The sequence below is a fragment of the Scleropages formosus genome, chromosome 14, assembly GCF_900964775.1.
Source record: "Scleropages formosus chromosome 14, fSclFor1.1, whole genome shotgun sequence".
NCBI classification, from domain to species: Eukaryota; Metazoa; Chordata; class Actinopteri; order Osteoglossiformes; family Osteoglossidae; genus Scleropages; species Scleropages formosus.
Window position 1 is genome coordinate 660,198 of NC_041819.1, and position 21,613 is coordinate 681,810.

General features: G+C 45.9%; 1 protein-coding gene across 2 annotated transcripts in view; it reads right to left on the minus strand.

Moving 5' to 3' along the window:
* Positions 1-17,592, minus strand: part of igf2bp2a (insulin-like growth factor 2 mRNA binding protein 2a) — a 52,550-nt gene extending 34,958 nt beyond the window's left edge. For both annotated transcript variants that reach the window (XM_029258015.1, XM_029258014.1), the window contains exons 1-2: positions 16,914-17,592; positions 15,505-15,565 (exon numbers count right to left, since the gene is read on the minus strand). In XM_029258015.1, coding sequence (XP_029113848.1) covers positions 15,505-15,565; positions 16,914-17,088 — 236 coding nt within the window. In that variant the 5' untranslated portion in view covers positions 17,089-17,592. The remainder of the gene's footprint in view (positions 1-15,504; positions 15,566-16,913) is intronic.
* Positions 17,593-21,613: the final 4,021 nt, after the last annotated feature.

Below are 21,613 nucleotides of genomic sequence, written 5' to 3' on the forward strand. Positions count from 1 at the left end.
GGTCGCACACGAGCGCAGGGATCATCTCCTCTGTTGTCAGTTTCAGGCCATCAGGTTGGGAACCAACATTCTCGCCAACAAAGAGGAAGGGAGCAGGGGAGGGTACTGCAACGGACATACTTCCTGTCTGGGGATGGCGCAGGATTCCGGTCTGTGCATGCCGGCCACAGGGTCACAGGTGACCTCGTGCCTCCCCCATCCGCCCCCCCCCAAACCCCCCTGCGTAAGTCACAAATCGGATTAATGAGAGTGGATCCCAACAGCTCGTGGCCAGCTCTCCAGTGGCAGGGCTCTCGGCGCTCAGGGGCTCACTTGAGCATAATGAGGACCCATCGTCTTCTGTCTCCAGCTCCCTCCTCCGCAGGAGCCCTTATTTAAACTTGCTTCCACTGCTCATGAATGAAATAACACCGATGCACAACTTGAAATAAAAAGCAGAACTGCGTACACAAGAGAACAAAAAAAAAAAACAACACTAAATCAAAAAAAAAATCTCATTCCTCTTTTGATTGTATTAAAAATCGAGGGTTTTTGCATCTCATTATTTCGGAGCGCCTCCCATCATGCAGTGTCAGTAACCCCGAGAACCGAGCCCAGAGTGATGAGGTTTAGTCGAAATTAGTCAGGGGTTAAAAGTCTCCAGCTTGTCCTTGGAGTGGGCCTCCTCACGCCTCTGGGATTCCTCCCGCTTTAGTAACCTCATGTCAAACCCACAAGCGTGTCGGAGCCAACAGCCCAGGAGCACGTGGCTCCCCTGGGGACCCTCTCCCAGCTCTGCGTATCCCGGGTTCCCACCAGCGAGAGAGGATTAGCCCATGTGTACGCAACACGTCACACCTCTGATCCTGTTATGGGATGTGTGTTTGTGTACGTGTTGGGGAGGGGAGTCCCACAGTAACACAGACCGGAAGGCGAAAAGGGCTGCAACTCTGCTTACACGTACCTGTAGCAGAAGTGCACAACAGCAACAAACAAAAACGCACTCGCAAACTGACCTCACCGTTAGAGTGTTAAGCCGCATATAATGGGGGGCAGCCTGTAGCATAGCGGTTACCTCACAACACTCACAACAGACTCTCCGCAACTACTTGTCCAGACCATGGTGACATCCCGTCTGGACACTGTAACTCTCTCTTGTCTGGCCTTCCCGCTACTGCCATCAAACCTCTACAGCTAATACAGAAGGCTGCTGCACGAGTTGTGTTTGACTTGTCGAAGCGTTCCCATGTATCTCCTCTACTAGTTTCTCTACACTGGCTTCCTTTAGCGGCCTGGACCAAACTTAAGACCCTGGCCCACAAATGCATCAACATAACTGCTCCCAGATATCTACAAGTCTTGATCATCTGCTACACTCCAACCAAACCGCTTCGCTCTTCGGCATCTGCCTGCTTGGTGGTCCCACGCACGAAAGGTAAAGCACAGAGGTTCTGGCTCCGTTGTGATGGAACAACCTCCCCCTCTCACTCAGAACTGCTGAACCTCTGTCCACATTTAAAAAAGGTCTGAAAACTCACCTCTTCCAGACTTACTCTGCCCATGATCTCTTAAGTTCATACAAGGCATAAATGTCCATGCACTATAACTTTAAGATCTCACACACACACACACACACACACACACACACACACACACACACACACACACACAGAGTCTGAAACCTCTTTTCCCGAGGGGGGTCACAGCAAACCAGAGCCTAACCCAGCAGCACAGGGTGCAAGGCTGGAAGGGGATGCACCCAGGATGGGATGTCAGTCCATCGCAAGGGACCCCAGGCAGGACTCAAACACCAGACCCACCAGAGAACAGGACCTGGACAAACCCACTGCGCCACCGCTCCCCCCATTTTAAGATCATTCCTTGGATAAATCCTTTACGCAGATACTCCTGTAATGTACATATATGTTTGTGTATCTCAAAAAAATAAAAAAAATAGTAGGAAGGTGATCAGGAATCGTCAATATTCTGATAGTTTTATGCAGCTACTTCTGTGACGAACATTGGTTCAGATTGTGACACGCAGCACCTTGGGTTTGGATGGGGCGAAGAAGGATGCAGAGGCAACGTTCATTTAGAACGGTTTATTCGAACACTGACACACAGGGAAATAACGGTCTCAGTCCGAGGACCCCGTTTCCTCCGGGACCTGCGTGTCCAGTCAGCCTTCCCAGCCTGCTTAGCGTCCCCAGGCTCTCTTCTCTTTCTCCCCCCGCCAGCAGACGCAAACACCCCCTTATATTCCCTGTACGTTACCAAACGCTAACCAATTATGAGAAAACACATTTCTCGCTAAAACAGTAATGCGGCCCATTAGAATATGGTGGAAAGAAAAACTAACTGTACTTAATCACACGTCTGCATCTATGTCTCGCTACACTGATGTAATGCACACATTGTATTTTCCACGAGATGTACGTCGCATCAATAGAACTGCTCCCAGCTATTTACAAGACTTGATCAACCGCTACACCCCAGCCAGACCCCTTCGCTTGTCTACTTCTGCTCGCTTGGTGGTCCTGCGCATGAAAAGTAAAGCACAGAGGTTCTCGGTTCTGGCTCTGTTGTGGTGGAATGACCTTCCCCTGTCACTCGGAACTGCAGAAACTCTGTGTACATTTAAGAAGGGTCTGAAAACTAACCTTCGCTCAAGATCTGTCCAGCTCATGTGTGGTGTAAATTTTCATGCACCGTAACTAGGTTTACTTAATCACATGTCTGCAGCCATGTCGCTTTCTCTTAATGTAATGCACAAATTTTATTTTCGCTGAGATGTACGCTGCTTTGGAGAAAAGCGTCTGATAAATGAAAAATTGTAAATGTAAACGGTTAGCACTGCTCCTCTTGGAGGTTCCAGGTTTGATTCTGACCTCCAGCTGTAGAATCCCTGAGTAAGGTATTTACCCTAAAAATCACCAGGTGTATAAATGGGTAAACAACTGTAAGTCACTTTGGAGAAAAGCATCAGCTAAATGAATAAATGTAAATAATGACAACCATTTACACAGCTGGGTAACTTATACTGTTTCATTTTAGGGCAAGTGCCTTGATCAAGGGTGCACCAGTAGCAGGTTGGATTCAAGCCCAGGTCATTCCATTGGAAGGTTAAAGCTCTAAATGGTGCAGCAGCGAGGCCCTGAGCTGAAAGAGTGCAAATGGCAGTAGACGACGAAACTCAGAGCAGCTGCTGTTGTGTCTTAGAGCCTCGACTGCTCCGGCAGTTCTGACTCGAAAGGGAACCGAAACCAGTTGCCGTCGACACGTGACGGAGCTTTCTCCCCTGCGTACGTTACACGCAGCGCCAACCCCTCCTCGCATAAAGTACACAGAGAGCAAAAGGAACAAACATGAGGAAACGGCCTTGGCCACGCACCGTTACATTAACGCGGAACACGTTCTTGTTTGCTAACTCGGGGCCTGGAGGCTTGCCTCCTGCAGTCAAAATGTCCACTTGACTGGGTCTACGGCACAATTAACCAAGCCCATCGTAATAAGACAAATGTTTCACACATTCGGGCAGGAGCGCGAACCCAGAACCCTCCGAGCCCAAAACCTCTCACTGCAACTCATGTGCGGGAGACGATGTGAAAATGCGCTCCAGACTCGGGTCCATTATTTTTTCATACCGTGCTGGCAGTATGGAGCACGGTATGGACGGTGCACCCCTCGCTACTCCGTTCCTTTGTCGTTGTGTAAAAATAGACAGTTGCGTGTCACCGACGTCCAACTCCAACATGCACCCCCCCATCTCGGAGTGCCACTCGGCACCCTTACGGGCCAATTTCTTTTCATATTAGTGTTTCTGAAGAAACACATAATTTTCCAGCTCTATACATTTACAACCCCCCTCCGAAAGGCTTTGCTCTTGTTACCGTGACAACCAGCCTTTCCCCTCGCCCCCAACTCAAGCAAGTGCAGCCAATAAAAGACGCTCTACCTGGTCAGCGGAGGAGAGCAGAGGGATGTGTGACATCTTTGTAGGTATGAGAAGGCCTTCCATATGGAAACACGCACCACTCGCTGACACGTCCATGAGGACATCACGCTTGCAAAACGTCAGGTGACGTCAAGACCCGTCCCTTCAAGAGTCAGGATGCACTCACCACAAACCGTTTTGGCCGTCATTCGTCACCGCGTGGTCTGAGCAGGACCGGGAATCTGTCTCGACCGCCAAGCACAAAAGATGGAGAGAAAACACAAAAGGCCCACGTTAAGACTGGCGGTGTTTTCGCGGGAAGAAGGGACTTGGCAGGCGGGTGTGTAGTGCAGGGAGTGTGTGGCCTTTACCGTTTTTGTCTTTCTCAGACACCCACACACACTCCCCGGGCTCAAAGCACTTGTACCACACCAGACCAACTGGCACGGGTGGGCGTGGGGTGGGTGAGGGGCGCGCTGACAGCCCCTTTGTGTACACAGGCCCGCCGGGGTATCAGTATTCTCAGCCCTCAAACACATGGGACCTAGTGTCCAAACACAGAAACACACATTATCTAGCTGTAAAACACACGTGAGGGCGGAGATGCACCCAAACACACGAGATGGCACCAAAACACACACACGATAGTGGCGGAACACCAATGCCGCCAATTAGCACCCAAAGCACTGAAACACACACACGGGTCAACTATCACGCAAAAGCCCCAAACACACACAGAAGTCGGCATTGAAACGACCACAACCGTCCTTCGGGACACAACTGAGAAAGACGGGGATCCTCAAACATGGTGCGACACACATCCTTGATGAAAAGACCTTAAACCGGTAATATGAATACAAGTACTGTAAATTCACACTGAGATTTCGGTCTCTTCCTACCTACAAATGGCAGATGTCAGGCAGACTGCGAGCTGCAGGATGACTATTTGCTCGAAATGTGTCCTTGGAAGCGGTGGACGGCTCACCTCACCGAGGCCCTTTTGGGGAGGGCAGTAAGTCACGGCGAGCCATCGCAGGAAATCTAGGCTCATGCAGCACAATCCATCAAAAAACAACAAACAGCATTAACCCTGTCAGTGCGCCATTATTTACGACGTACGGCTCCCTGCGCTGCCAACAGCAAAGGAACCAAAAGAATTTAACAGAAGTATAGAAACGAGCTGCACTTGACCAGGACCTTCAAGAAAAGGTGCAGTAAATAAACGATAAGTAACAAAGAAGCCATCACCCATTGCAGGCCCGCTTGGGCAAAAACACATTTATGAACAGATTGAATACGTCTACAAAGTCCACAGAGCTGCTGAGGAACCACACAAAATTTACTATGGTAGCAGTAAAAAAAAAAATTGATGAAAATGAAAGTAATGCCAACTAAACATCACCTCTCCTCTTTCCTCGGTCACATATTCAAGGTGATGTTTGAGAGAAAAGAACCAGAAGGCCCTTCCCGCGGACCGGTGCTGTGATGCGACGAGGTCCAGAGCGACGTCCACACCTGCTCCTCAGACCCGTAACTCCGATTATAAATAATCAATCAGTTGTGCGCTTTGTGCCGCCACTCAAAACAACGCAACCTACAAACACACAAGTGTAAGATTTTCAGGTCGACGACCTACGCGGAGAGCACTTTGGTGTCCTGGACTGCCGCGGGGATTCTCCATGACAACTGTGGCCATATTAATTAGCAGTGCTGGACACGAGGGCTGCAACCGCAGAAGGAGTGAGTGACGCCAAGCAGAGCGGTGCTGGCAGCCGGCGCTGGAACAACAGGTGTGGCGTGGCGTGTTGTGCCGCAGCTCCGCTCAGGAGAGAGAGGCTCCGAATGGAACGAAGCCGGGACTCAAATTTGAGTCCCTCATGTGCCTTCTCCGGTGCAGAACAGACCCCTTGCCTTCCTAATCCGCCTGAATGGGGGATGCTGTTGTCACAGGGGTAAATGTGAGGTTTACACAGAAAATACGCTCCCCACCCCCCCACATCCTGCCCGCTTTGCGCTCAACAAAGAGAAGTTCCAGCAGTGCGAGGGAGTATGGTACAAACGGTACGGTTTACACGTTCTGACCATGGGTGAAGGCGGGCCCGGGAGACACGGTCCAGTCATCGCCGTAGTGACGGCTGGCAGACCCACACAAACTTACACCTTGACAAATAAACACCCGATTAGCCCAAATGAAACACACCAGTGTTGTAGTGTAAGTAACAGATCCATTTACACGATGCTGTACTGTAAAGCGACTTTCAGTGCTGTTGCTTTCCAGGTTTTACCCATTTGTAAAATGAATCAATTCAGGGTAAATAGCTTGAAAAAGGGTAATACAGTAGGAGGTGGGATTTAAACCTGGGTTCCTCGAGTTTGGGGAGGTACAGGAAACATTGTTCTCCTGCTCCAAACCCTTTATTCCAACGAGTGGCCCAAACACACTGTTCTCAGGTCCCTCCTAATGTAACACGCTGCTACATCTGAACATCCTTTTCAGTGCTAATTGGACCACTGCTCAACTGGGTTCGAAAGGAGGGAGCGCAACCCGACGGCACATCGGCACGCGGGAACACACGCCGTCCCCCTTGGCACGAAGGCCCAGCCCCGCTTCCGCTTGGGTGAAGTTTTACACAAGGGGTGTTTTGCGTGGCTCCCACTGCTTTTGATGGCTGCCGACACTATGGGCGCCGAAGGCAGCGACAACACACACACACCACCGTTGCATTCCCGCTTCTGGGTAAATAGTGGGGCAAAAACTGCACTCCACAGACACTTTGCTGCCCGCTCCCGGAAGTGAGCTGCTAATGCCTCCGCGGTGCCGCCAAGCCAGAGCACCAACACTGTACACTTACAGTCGCTTACAGCTGCAAACGTTCGACCATCACATGGGCTTCCGTTTCATCTGTATAGTTCAATCACAAAGAAACAACTGGAATTGTTTTCTTTCAATGAGTAAGAAAAATACATGATTCATTTGAACAGCACATTTAATATAAATAAACACATTATTCCATTTATGTGATACTTTCTCCAAAGCGACTCACAAAGTTAAGCTACTTACAGTTACTTGCCCATTTCTACAGCTGGGTAATTTTGCTGGACCAATTAATGGAAATTGCTTTGCTCAAGGGAACTACAGCTGGAGGTGGGATTCAAATCTATGACCTTTGGGTCCAAAGGCAGCAGCAGCTTTAACCTCTACATTACCAACTGTCTCCTCATAACCTTCACATACAGTATGGAGACCAACACAAACTTCACAATTTAACATGTGGAAGATCATTAATCTTTTTTTCAGTGTCCTTAGCAGATGAAAACATTACTCTTCAGATTTAACTTTCTACCATCGTTCTGGCTAAGATTATTCAGTCCATTATTTATTTGATTATTTATAAATCAGGACGGCCCGACAGACTGCTCTCCAGTTTCTCTGTGTGGGAAAGGATGCAGAGTTCGGTTAAGAGTTTCCTATGTCACACAGTGCCATTTAACCTGCAAACAAACCGTCTTACACGCAAGGTGAAGGAACCTCTCCTGTCATTAGTCCCCAGGACAGCAGCTGCAGGAGATATTAACTAAATTAAAAAAAAAAACGCTTGAAGAAGGCATTTTAAACATTCACCATTCCCCCCTACAGAGCTGCTTTCTTCTGCCTCTCGAACCCAAGGTCTGACACATGCACGCGCAAGGGAGAGCACTGATCTAACTTCTGTCCTGCAGGTATTCGGCAACACTCCGCTTTTCCATGCATGACAGACATTCCAAAGTGCCGGAACCATCCAGAGCGCCGGCTCAACCCCACGTTTGGTTTAATTCCCCGTCGCGATTTCCATCTTTCACTCGCCGGCACATCAGAGCCCCCGGGCTCTCGACAGCCATCCCCGTAGGAACCACCCCTCATCAAACTTCTTGTCTGCTCTCCAAGAATCAATGCAGGACCCATACATGAGCATCTCTTCCAAGAGCAAGCTGTGGTCTGGGGTCACCTGCGCCCAGCCCATACGACGGTATACAGCAGTGCATTAAGGGTAAAAACCAGCCCGTAAAAATCAGCGTTCTAGCTCTTCTGAGACACACAAGCCCTACTCTTCACCTGCAGCCTTTGAGAAGACACCAGGTGGGACATTTAATTTACAGTTATTCATCTAGTTGATGCTTTTCTCCAAAGCAACTTACAACTATTTAGCAATTCACACAGCTGGGTCATTTTTACTGCAGCAATTTTAGAGTAAGTACCTTGCTCAAGGGTACTACAGCTGGAGGTGAGGTTCAAACCCGTGACCTACAGGTCCAAAGGGAGCAGGTCCGACCGCTGCGCTATCAGCTGCCCAGCAGCTGTCGCGCTTCAACTCCTGTCTTTCTCTCAGGAGCACAGGTGTTGCTCCGAAGAAGGCAAACGTGTTTCCAAAGACACTCCACCGTTGGTCACCATTATCAGCAAGTAAATGTCAAGGTGCGGCGCAATCCCGATTTGTGCGCCACGTGGATCCAAAACCCCACACAGGGACCGCAACTAGATAACCCGCTGGGGGGCATTCCTGCTTCGGCAGCATCCCCTCCACCCCAGGAACCCAGGGATAAAAAGGGGGGGGGGGGTCACCGCGCTCTCTCCAGCCGGAGAGCAAAGGGGGTCCAAGAAGCCGTGCCATTACCTCCATCTTCCACCGAAACGTTCCTCTCTGTCTCCAGCATCTCTCTCCTCCAGCATGTGCACCCGGTGCCACTTTCCTCCCTCTGGGTGCCCTTGTCTCCCTAAACTGACCTCTACGCCAACATACAAGTCAAAGGCACAACATAACACATTCACACGAACGCATAAAATATACAGGTGTTTGAAACTGTAGGACCTTTCAAACACCTGTATGTTTTATATGTACGTATGATAGCGAGGCGTCCTCCAAATATTTTTGTCAACCGAATTCGGACCGGGATGCCCTAGAGACGACGGAAACGCGAATAGTTACAAGTTCCCAAACCTGTGGTTGCACTGCTTTCTTTTCAGGCATTAGTGTGAAAAACATCCTTTGAATAACATACAACAAGCAGAAAGGTTCAAATTAGGAAACACAAGCAGGTTTAAGGCAAAGGGAGGGATGGAAGACGAGGTGGAGGCACCACTGACACGACGGCAGATGAATGAGGCAAACAAACAACGTGAGCATAACGGGGACCATCTCAGAGCTCATCTCATACTGGTGCCATGCTAATGGATGGACCTCTCCTACTAATTTTAATACACTCATATTTGCAGAAGGGGGAAAAAAATAGTTTCCTTTAACAAAGTATCTAGCAAAAATATTTTAAAGCAAATTCGAATGAAGAAAAGGTGATTTTGTTCAGGTTTTTAACAAAATGAACATTCTGAGTGTTTAAAAAAAAAAAAAAAACATCTGCTGTTCTTTAGGACTTCGCCATTCAGCAATACCATGCAATGAAGTAATTCCGTTTTGTTCAAGATTCACAGAAAAATGCAGCATCTTCAGGAAGTTCAATGCAACATGACACAATGTTAGGAAATGAAAAAAAACACAAAACCGAAAATATCTTATCTGCTACCACAACATAATTTTTGTATATATATTTTAGTCATCAAGAAAGAGTTTCAGGTAATTGTAACAACTAAACGGAAACACTTTTTTTAACGCACAGTCAAATGGATATCTGACCACTCAAGAGTGTGAAGCTAATTTAAGGCAGAGAAATATTGTATAACCCAGAACTAATGAAATTTGCTCAGGACAAACAGCTTCAATTAAAGTCTGTTTATTTATCATCAACAACAGATATTCATATTAAACACTTTGTTTACTCTTAGCCTCTTTCTGTACAGGGGAGGAGAGCCCCCACACACACGTAGCGATTTCACAGAATGTAATTAAAAATGTATTTACACTGAAAACGTTGTTGAGATTCTCATAGAAAATACCAACAAAACTTCATACAAAGCAGACCAAACTTAACCATTCAAATGACACATCAGTTAAAACAATCCATGTATGTGGAGCAAGAAAATGCTGACTGGAAATAATTTACGCTAAATGTATTACTTTCTTAACAAAACTAATAAAAAAACAAAATCCCATCAACATTTTTTGTTCTGTTATTTTGTATTTTAATTTTTGGTACGAAAAATTAATTTATTAAGCAGTTCAAATAACCTTCTTACCAAGTTTACCACAATAAAAGATTATTACACAAATATTTTACAAAGAATAATCCACAGTAAAATTTTTTTTAAAAAAGTCAAAATTAACAATAACTACAGAAATTTTTATAAACCAAATGGTAATAAAATAAATACACATATTTACTTTCTTTGAATTCTTTACATGATGACACACCACGTTAATGACACGCCCACAGTAAACGGAAAAGCTGACACAGAAATAGTACAGCAATTTTCATTTTAATAACAATATAATTAATTCCAGAATGAATGGTTTCATCATAATCAACATTTTTAGAAGGGTAAAATTGCAAATTAACTTAAAAAAAATTTTTAATTTAGAAAAAAAGGTCAACAAACTTGCTACAGCACAGTTTGCAACATTTTAACCACACTAATATATATGATACAGTATGTTACATTTACATCAGTCAAAAGATGTGAGAAAAACATTAAATACTGATCACAACTAGAACACTGCAGCCACTTGGAAACAATAAAAATAGCCAGTGAAAGGAGAAGTGTAGTAACACCTCAGAGAACCTGAATCGAACGCAAGACAAGGCTTCGCAAGAAAAGAAACCCTCTAAAGATGGTCTTTGTACCGAGCTCATGTGCAGGACTGCGCAGGATCACACTTTCCTACACGCATGCTTTGAAGAGCACTCTTCTCCCAACAGCCACGGTGGACATTTTGACTTGATCTAATTCTTCTGAAAGTTCACCAGGTTGGGACGAATAAGATGAACCAACAATAAAGACGAGCGTAACCAAACTCAGACAAGAGCTTTGCGCAGATCTTCAGAATGCGCTGAAAGCTCACCGAGCTTCCATCCACCGGCCGTAAAGTGCTGCCTCCCTTGACATGCATCTCCAGCTCCACCAGCTCCATCCGCCCTTTCTATTGTGGTCGTCAAACCATATTCTTGAACACACTTCACTCCGTGCTAAATCTGGCCATTCATTATTTTCTGAGTCAGACCCCCACCCCCACCCCCAATCACAAACATCCAAGAGTGGAACCATGAAGGCAAGAACCTCGAAACATCTAAGCAGAGCCATTAGCATCCCCACCCACCCCCAGCGTCAGCCCCCTCCTTCCCCCTGAGCCAGCATTCATGTTGAAGCACTTACACAGAAAACACCCCGAAACACACCAAAAAAGTAATCAAACACCACACCCACACAGGCCGATACCTTCAAAAATATTACAGCCACCGTTTATGAAAGCTAACAAATGTATTGTACCTTGTCAGTTTTAGGAGTGAGATATTTAAATGTCTCAATTAGGAATTTAAATTAACTATTAGCTTCTTTACTTGTTGCTCTTCAGCAGCTGTGTGCCAAAGTGTTTTCAGATTCATAATCTAGACCTAGTTTCGCGTACATGGCTCATTACCTCCTAAGATTTTACCCATAAACTTTGGACAATTCCCTCTCTTTCCTTTATTTTAACTTGTGCACCAAGAGCACCTGTGATTACTTGAGCAGCACATTCGAGGACACATTATACAGCACACACCATACTAATAAACATTTCCAGGGAACGCAGAACCACATACTGACATAACAGTAAGTCTGTATCACAGTTTTTAATTTTTTTTTCCCCAATCTGAACCATCAGACCAATTATAACTACACTACAGAAAGGAAGCCCTCATACTGGTGGCCGCTGAGGTGCAGAAGCACCAGTTGGTGTTTGGAAATATCCAATGAGAGATCAATTTAAAAAATCTTTAAAAAAAAACATACATTTCTGAAAATGTTTTCCAGTTTGCACTGAAGACAATGGGAAAAGGAGAAAATATTTGTCCAAAAATTTAATCTGTTTTAGTTTGTGAAAAAGCAACAGTATTTTTTCATGATTTCAAGCTTTTTTTTTTTTTTTTTTACCTGAACACATGGTGTTCCAAAGCACCATTTAAACTGAGCTGCCACCTTCTTTCAACAGAGCAATAATAACAGCATTATTAATCAGCACATCATAACACACAGCAGTGAGGAAATTACATTCAAATGACATCAAAACTGTAAAACTATACAGCGCTGCCACCCCAAAAAAGTTCATATTTCAAAAGACCACCTTTTCCATTTTATTCATTTACAAACATAAAACAGTCCAATATTCCACACACACCTTATCCCTCTACTCTTATGTTTTTAAGTGTAGACATCTGCACTACTTGTAAACTAAACATTATTATACTTCAATCATAAAATTGTTGGATAGTCATGTATGATAAAAAAAATGCTCAGTGACGTTTCATGTCAGCTGTCTGTAGACAAGAGTCCTGGGGTAGAACTGAAACCCATTAACACACATGTAAACAGCAGAAAAACTGGACCTTCACCAACCATGGAATCTTCATCAATACCAGGCAAACAGATTATTTTACCTGTGCAAGAACGTGTGCATCTTTTCAGAATTAAAATATGGACATAAAGAAGCAAAAATGATATCTTATTCTCAAAGGAGCATTTTTGCTTTAAGGTGTCATGTCTGTGAGCGTGAGACACATTTCAAAACATGCAGGTACTTCAGGGCATGTTAAAACTGCCTCTTCAGAAAGGTAAAAATCCATCAGATGTCTAAATGTTTCTAATACCACAACAGGTAATTTTAATCACCCTTAAACAAGAATAAATACTGCATTAGACACCGCATGTTCCCATAACTAAAATCCCTCAATTTTGAGCCACAGAAGCAAAGAACAAATAATCTCCATATATACTACATTAATGACATGTAAAAAGCCCTAACTGGCACATTTACACTCCAGGTTTAAACTAACCAATTACCTATAACACTGACACATCTTGACGAGGAGCAAAAAAGTACTTATTCATTGTTTTAATAACAGAACAGTGTATCCCCCGGATTTAAACACTGTATGGGTCACCTGTTAATACACATTTGAACACTTTATATAAATAATAAGCACAAAAGATGAAGAGGATCCCAAGACTCTCTCAGTGAATTTGCTCTAGTAAAAACAGAAATCACAACTCCGCACAGTGGAAGCGAACGGCCACTCTTATCTCATCTGGATTATGCAAATAAAAAAGGGCGCTAAACTGCATAACTGGACACCTACGTGGCCACGTGTGCGCGCGCACCCATTCATTTGACACAACACTCACTTTTTCACTAACGTGTATAATACAACACATATATACACGATTTATTGTTCCTTTATATATATATATACACGTTAATTTAAAAATTCAGTTTTAAAAAAAATAACGGATTTTAAATGACTGTTCAAATTAAATGGAAACTATTTAAAATCAACGTTTTTTTTTTTTTTTAATTTTTTTCAATTACGAAACCAATGTATCTTATTATGTATGATTTAAATACTTGCAAAGTTCTCACTCTGCCAGCACAGGAATTTATCACAGTGAATCAGTCAAACAATCAGAAAAGAGTCCGAACAATCACAAACACAATACAACACCGCGTTTTCTGGGCCCCAATCTGTCGTCGTTTTGCGTTTAAAAAAAAAACCGTTTTCCACACTTCTAGCGAAATGTCGAAACACACACGGCTTTACCCGTTTTAAAATAATAAGAATAATTTTAACAAGCGCTTCCATTTTAATTGCCTCCGTGATTGCTGGAAAATTCTGGAGAAACCCTTGCGCGCTATGCGCGCGCCCAACCACGGCTGTGACGCGGAACCTTCGCAAGGGCGCACGCAGACGTGCGTGTGCGTGCGGTAGGCTTTCCTTCCCGCGAACAGAGAGGGGGATCCACCCCTCTGAGCCGTGCGGGTCCAGGAGCGAGGCTTCGCGTGCGGGCCTGAGCAGCACGCGGCTGCCATCATGTTTTCAGACCTGGGCAATGGCCATCTTAGAAACAGCAGCCCTCGTGCACGCAGCGGGCATTAAAAAGAAGCCGCCGCGTTCGTATAAAAATTGACATGATTTTGCACGGCATCAGCACTCCTCAGAGACATTTTCCTCACGACTTGTTTTCACACTTATATAAAATATTTGCATTCGACTCTTTGCTTCTCTAGTTTTATTTTAATTGGCCTACTCGTGCGCTGGGGCCTGGTGGAACAGCACGCGCTCCTCGTCCCCATTGTCCGTCTTGCGTCGCTTTTCGTGGAATTAACACGTCGAAAAACTTAATAGTGTGAAAAACGTGATGAGGATCGTGGAATCAGTCGAACCCGAGCTCTCGGGAGGGGTGGAGTAGAGTGGAGTGGGGTGCAGATCTGTGGAATACACAGCAGCGGTCACGTGCTTGCAGGGCCCCGGATCCGCCTCGTGGGGTCACGCATACTGCAGCTTCACGCGCAAACATACACACACATATACGCGGGCATGTATCCTTGGTTTTGTTAAGTGCAACACAACAAGCGGCGCTCGCACGAGGCTGCAGTCCAGCAGCGCGCACTTGAGAACGTTTTCAAGATAAAAACACTTAATTTGTTTTGTTTTTACCAGCATGCGCACAGAATTAGAAAAATGACGCTTTGTGTTTCTTGTCCGAATTCTCCAGCAGCAAAACACACCAAGTGTGGTACCACCAGAGCTGTTTGCTCTTTTCTCTAATTGCCGAAGTCATTTGCATTTCCACCATCCATGCGTGTAAACGCGTGTGCGCGGACCGGTCGTCCGTGTGTCAGCGTGCCAGTGTGCCAGTGTGCCAGTGTTAGTGCTACAGTGTTAGTGTTGGTGTGTGCACGCCACAGTCGTGCACGACAGGGGGAAGAGGCCTGCTCTTCTCAAAGGCCTCATCGTGAGGAAAATAATAAGACCGCTATGAGAATAAAGGGAGGACTCGCAGGGCCTAGTTTCGCTACAAGTGAACCTTATATGTAACTCCGTACTAGTCAGTAGCTCCCGGAATTATTACACATCAGCAATTAGGATTACAGCGCAGCACGCCGTTCTTGTACGTAAAGTAAATAAAGGCACGTATTCCGTTTTCACATAACAACGATGGTAACGAGGCCTTCGGTTATACCAGACATTTTTGAAAATACTACAAAAAATAAGGAAGTCGGTTGGAAGAGGCGATTTACACTCCCAGTGTAAACCCATAACATAATCTCTATTAATAGAAGTCACTACTATGGAAATGTGAAAATATGCACGAGACGTTAAAACAGGAAGTGTTTCTTTCAAGGTGTTTTAGTGTTCTTTATTTAGGACTTAAAAAATTAATTCTGTGCATGATATTGGTAAACAAACAAACACGCGCGCTAAATGCGTGTGTTGTGCAATGTTTGGTAAAAATGTCGAAGTTTGAGTGGCGTGAAGAGTAAAGTGGGGTCAATTGTTGCGCAGTAAGGGCGTTACTGAGACAATAAAAAAGAGGAATAAAAAAGGAGTCCAGCAAAGTAACTAGTCCCCAGTCAGTGACTTTCACTGGGATTTACATACAGAAAACATTAAGAAAATGACTTTATTACCTCAGCTTTTTCGGAACAGAGTAGTCCACCTCAATCACCTTGCCGTGCAATTCAACTTTTCCTGAGAGGGGTGAAATAAATATGATTACACAGTGGAAAAAAAATTAAAAATTAAATATGAATGTTAGCTCAGTGTGGGAACGCCATAATCGACCTGCCCACCCTGTCTTTTCGCGCTAATTATTTACATTTTCATTTGTATCCTTCTTTTAACCATCTTTCTAAAGGTACTGAGATACACGGGGAAATTTAGATTAGAAATCTACGAAACACTTATTTTTTAATAACAAAATCATATTGGACTGTGAGAGAGAGTGTGTGTGTTTTTTCCACCAGCGAGCCCAGAACAATAGCCTGTCGCCAATTAACATTCACATTTCTTTTTTCTCCTTTTATTATTAGTTATACTTTAGGAAAATCGGCGCCAAAAATGAGATTTGATGAGCTCACATTTAAAAGTCACACTGATGAAGAGGCAGCCATATGCTTTCCACTCCCACGAACCGCTTCGCTAGCGAAAGGGACACTCGGTTTTCTTTTTTTTTCTTTCTTTCTTACACCGTTTGTTCAAGCACAAAAATAACAGTGAGATGTGTAAACTAGGAGCTGACGAAGACCGTGCTCCTCTTCATCGCGGTGTGGCTTCTCGTGCCCCAGCAGCCAGCAGCCTGAGCCGCGCTGTCCCTGGACGTGCCGTGTGCCTCCGCGGCGCGCTGCTGTTCAAGTGGCCTGGCGCTTCACCTCGTCCCCCCCCAGCTACCTGTTTATCGGCACTTTCCTGCGGACCCCCATCACCTACCCGCAGGACACCTCGTAAAAACGTACCCAGGCCCCTTAGGAACACGGGTCCGAGGCGTTCTCCGCGCTCGCGGCGCGCGCCTCTCCTCAATAAAATCAAAACAAAAAATAAGTGAAAAATAATGATGCCTACCCGGGGCATTGGACCATCCCGGCAGTTGTGTATGTGTGTGGGGCTGAGCGCGAGCTGGGACCCTCGGAGGAGGGGGGGGGGATCCAAACAGCCTCGCGACTCCCAGGTTTTCGGGGTTAAGTGCAACACGAGTGGGGTGACTTTTGCGTGGTGTCGCGGCCGCTGGATGTGATCTTTAATTCGCCCCATTTTCGAGAACCGTGTGTGTGTGGGGAGGGGGGGAGTTCGCGGCTGCCTCAACTCGGGCACTGATGTAACACTGCGAAGAGAGTGTAACGCCGAAACACAGTAACAACACGGTGACACCGTGATACCGTCCCGCGCCAGCCTTGTGCACCGCTCCTCACTTTATTGCGCTCTTCCTTCGACCTCCACCAAAGGTTCGCCTGCTTTCGTGTTGCGGGACCATGTGTCACTCACCCAGGCAGCCACCCACCCGCGGCCGAAGGGGTCTCCGGAGCGCGCAGGGCGCACTTACCTGACAGGGTCTCGATGGCTTTGATGGCCCAGTTCTGGTCCGGGAAATCCACGAAGGCATAGCCGGATTTGAGCAGGACCTGGTCGGCCAGGGGCAGCTTCCTATCCCCGAAGAGCTGCTTCAGGTCCTCCACGGTGACCGAGGGGCTCAGATTCCCGATGTACAGTTTGTTCATGATCCGACAAGGAAATCCCGGTATGGAATAAGACAGGAAGAAAAAAAATGTACAAAAATAGAAAAGGAAAATTTTTAAAAAATTAAAAAAGAGGGGGAGAGGGAGGAAAAAGCCCTGCACAAAAAAAGCAGCGAACACCCCCCAAAGGCAGTCCACCCCCGGTTCCAACTCCGCTCTTGGTCACACACTTCTCACTGGGGGAGAAGAAAGTGTCGTAGCGACGTTCCCCCGGAGCGAGCAAGCGCCGCCTCTACATGGAACCTGCCTCGAAAACACCCCAAAATGTGTGTTTGCAGCGTGGACGTGGAGTGAGAGCGCGCCAGTGTGTGTGTGTGTGTGTGTGTGTGTTTGCGTGTGTGCGCGCGCGCGCTCCACGGCATGTGTGCTCCGAACGGGGTGGCGTGTAGGTGCCAAGTGGCACCAAGATCACCCCCCCCCCACGGGTAAATTAATCAAGGGGGTGGGGAGGCGCTGGAGTCAGGTCGTTCATTCAGCCCCTGAAATAGTACCACTAGTGTTATGTGTTATGGGTGGGCTTGGGTGGAAGCGCGTGCTGCTCATAATATTCGGTAAATGAAGAGAGACCGTAATGACACCCCTCCCCTCCCACGAGGTGATGCGCTCTACAATATCGCCTGCTGTGTAAGCGGGTCATTTGTTGAGGGATGGATGGAGGCGGGTGCGCGAAATTATAATCTTTTATCCACAGTTTAATTTTGCTCCACGGTTGTGCAGGTACTGTGGAAATGACAGCCTCCTGGCGCGAGCGCGCTCGGACCCGGCACTGACGAGCCCGGCTGCGCACCCCCGCCTCCCCTCGCCGGCTATCGCCGTGCCTATCTCGCCGTGCGCGTTCCCGGCTCTCGGGAGTGATTGAAGGGTGGAGACACGCTGAGCCTTCGGACATCCACTCCCACTGAGCCGAACTGAGTCGAACTGAGCCGAGTGGAGCGAGAGGACCCCCCCCTCCCACACCCACACGGCGGAGGCAGAAGACCTGGCATGCGGGAAGGCTGGAGGGGGGGGCCTTTGAGCGCGTGCGAGGACCAAAGTGGGCCGCTAACAGTTCATGTTAACCGTGTAATCCTGCCATTGATTTATTGATTTACTCCGGAACTCATAAACATTTAATCTTTTGAACATTTCGGTTCATGATTAAAACTTTAAAAGTTTTACTCGCCCGTTTATTTGCATCTTCATCAGCTCTTTCTCCGCGCCGTGTCTGTGTAAATATCGCTTTTTGGACTTTTTACATTAAATTATAATTTCATGATTTAGGTAGGAGTGTTGAGGGGCCACGGTGACGAGCATTAGAAACCCAACCCTCCAACGAAGGCGCTGCGCGTTCGTGTAAGCGGCCGCGCACCCGACTGACTGCGCGAGACACGTATGAAGGTTCTCCTGAAAGCGAGGGATCCCCTCGACTCCCAGCTTTATTTTCCCTCCTGTTCCCTTCAGCAACACCCGGCCTGAGGGATTCAAACACCAAAGAGGAGGAAAGCTCGGGCGGCGGGTGTGCGCGCGCGACGCAGGCCTGCGCGCGGGCTCCTTTGTTCGTCGGCTCCAGCCCTGACATGGTGGCCCTTACGCAACCGTGACGGGGAGCGCGCGCCGGCGGCGCGGGGCCGCGCACATCCTCCGGTCCGCAGCGCTGCAATTAGTTCGTGTGTGAAAACGCAAGTTAGCGCCGATTCCACGGACGCGATCACGGCGATCGGTGTGCTCCCACGACGCGCGTGGGCCTGCAGGATGGAAAATAATCATAATAACAGGCAAAATTACTCGTTATCTGGGGATTCCTGGTTTAGGTAATTACTCGTTATCGCTTTATAAACCTTGATAATAACAAAAACAGAGTAAATCAGTTATGCGTTTGTCGCGTGTTTATATCATCAGTGTAATGTCTTTGAAATATTCTTATTATTATTATTATTATTACTATTATTAAAGGACCATGCCCACCTCAGTATTCTGAAGGCTGCAAGGTGAGCACGTGCAGCATGGAGTGATGAGTATGTAAAAATATGAGCTGACATGAGAACACACAGCACATGTAAATGTCTGAGGACTGAGCATTGTGATGTGTCCACACAGCCTGCTTACACACACAGGCTCAGACCACTATCCCCAAAAGCACCAGGAAGAGACTCCTTCAAGGTGCCATTCCTACCGAAATTCTATTGGTTTTTTTCACCTGTTAAAATCTAAACCTTCGCCAAAGGTTACCATTTTTCAAACTCTTCAAATTGACTTTTAATGTAACATTATAAGAGTGTAGAGTGGGCCAGTATTTGTGTAAAATTCCTTTTGGACCTCACACTAGACAATTTGTTACAACCCTGGTCTAAATGACCCTTGTATATGACATGTTTCAAAAAAAAAAAATGTTTAATGTTGATATTCTGACAACGTGCAACTGGAGGAGGAGAAGGTGGTTCTTGCTTATTTAAATGTAGCTTGATCATGAAGGTTATATTTTAAATAATACATTTTAAGTATAATGTTGTATTAAATATTGCTTATGTTGCTTTCTCGGGATTTGGGTTACTGGCACCTGGGAAGTGCTGTTGTGGAACCACAAAGTCCTCCAAAAAACCAGAAAGTGTTTCACCCACCCTCTCTTAACTTACTTGTTGCATCACTTGGGGCAGTGCTGTTTCACAGCTGTGTTGATATGATTTGTTAAATAATTCTATTTTTCTATTAAAATTCTATTTTTCTATTTTTTTTTTTTTTTTGCAACAAAAAATAACAAAGGCTTTCAAATGTAAGAAAAGCCACAGTCAGGGAGAAAAATCCCAGGAGAGACTCCATCAAATGTCCAGCTGGAGAGGATGGATTCACCTCCATCAGACACAGAACCCACGGAAGTGTGACATCTGCTGGCTGCCCACTGGCTCACACACCTTGTGTGCCAAATAACCCAAAGATCAGAAAGTTGAGCCATAGTGCCTTTGAATGATATATTGCCTTCTGGTCTTATTTCTTTTCTAGAGGACGTTATTGGAAACCAGAATGCACTGATTTGTTCCACGTCAGTCATGTTGAGTAAATCATTTTCAGCTTTCTGCAGCTTCACCTTTTACAACACACCTGGTGACCTGACTTTCAAAAATACCTTGTTAGTCTTATATACATGTTAAGACAGACTACTACTCCATGTACTCTGGTTTCCTCCCACAGTCCAAAGACATATTTTGGGCAAACTAGTGACACTAAATTGTCATTTGTGTTTATGTGCGAGAATGAGTGTGTAATTGACCTGTGATGTTCTGGTAAGCCATCTACACACACACAGTCTGAAACCACTTGTCCCAAGCAAGGTCGTGGCAAACCAGAGCCTAACTCAGCAACACAGGGTACAAGGCTGGAGGGGGAGGGGGACACATCCAGGACAGGACACCAGGCCATCGCAAGGCACCCCAAGCAGGACTCAAACCCCAGACCCACCAGCGAGCAGGACCCAGCCAAGCCGGCTCTGCAAGCCATCTAGAGTGTACCATCTCATACCTCACAACTCTCGACTGCACTGGACACAGTGATAATGGATGGAATAACTTGAAACATGTAGATGTGTCACAGGCCCCAAAAAAAAAAGTTTAATCTACACCTTTATCATGACATGCTCCAAGCAATACAGTCGACCACAGAATCAGAGCTAGTATTGACCCGATCAGTATTACTGCAGTCAGCCACACAATAGCTCACATGCCAGGAGCCGTAGAATATAATCTTCAGATGCCTATTTTTCAAGGTAATTGCAGCTTCTCAAGGTCAATTTTTTAAGAATGAAAAATTCATGGATACTGTGCAAATACTGAACTGCTTCAGTGAATCCAATACTGTTGATAGGTCTGTTCTGAAAATCAGTTGTCTTAATAAACCTGTAATGTCTGCTTTTGTTTTCATTGACAAAAACATCTGTGCCATTTTATTTTACTCCCTCCACCCACCACTCTTACCAGCCCAGGTGGATGATGTTGTTACCTTTACTACACATGAGATCTTCACAGCTCTCTTGATGGCACTCATCACAAGCCACCTCCCTCTGCTCACTTGCCGAGTTCTCACTTTGGGTTAAATTATCATGAAACATGTTCACAACAGCTAATCTTGATAAATCTAAGGTTTAATGCTTAATGTCCATCAGCTACCAAAACTTACGACGTTCTCATGTGCCCTTAAATGGCTCCTTAGTAAATGCCAACAGGATGAGCAAAAGGTGACCATTCCAGGTGCTGTGGAGATAGCAGGACTATGGAGTGTGCATGGCAGCGAGCATGTAGTGTTACTCAAACAGTAATACTTACTTATTTCTGTCATTTGTGACAGATGCTTCTGTACTGATTTATTACATTTCAGCAAATTAAAGGAATGTACTGCAGCTTTGCATTGCAAGGCAAAAGGAAGATGTGTCATTTGGCCTATGACCTCAAGAAGCTACTTTCCTATAGCAAAGGAATATATTGCATGGGGGCAAATAAAGCAATGTTAGAGTAAGAATCACCATGTGGTGCTTTGGTAC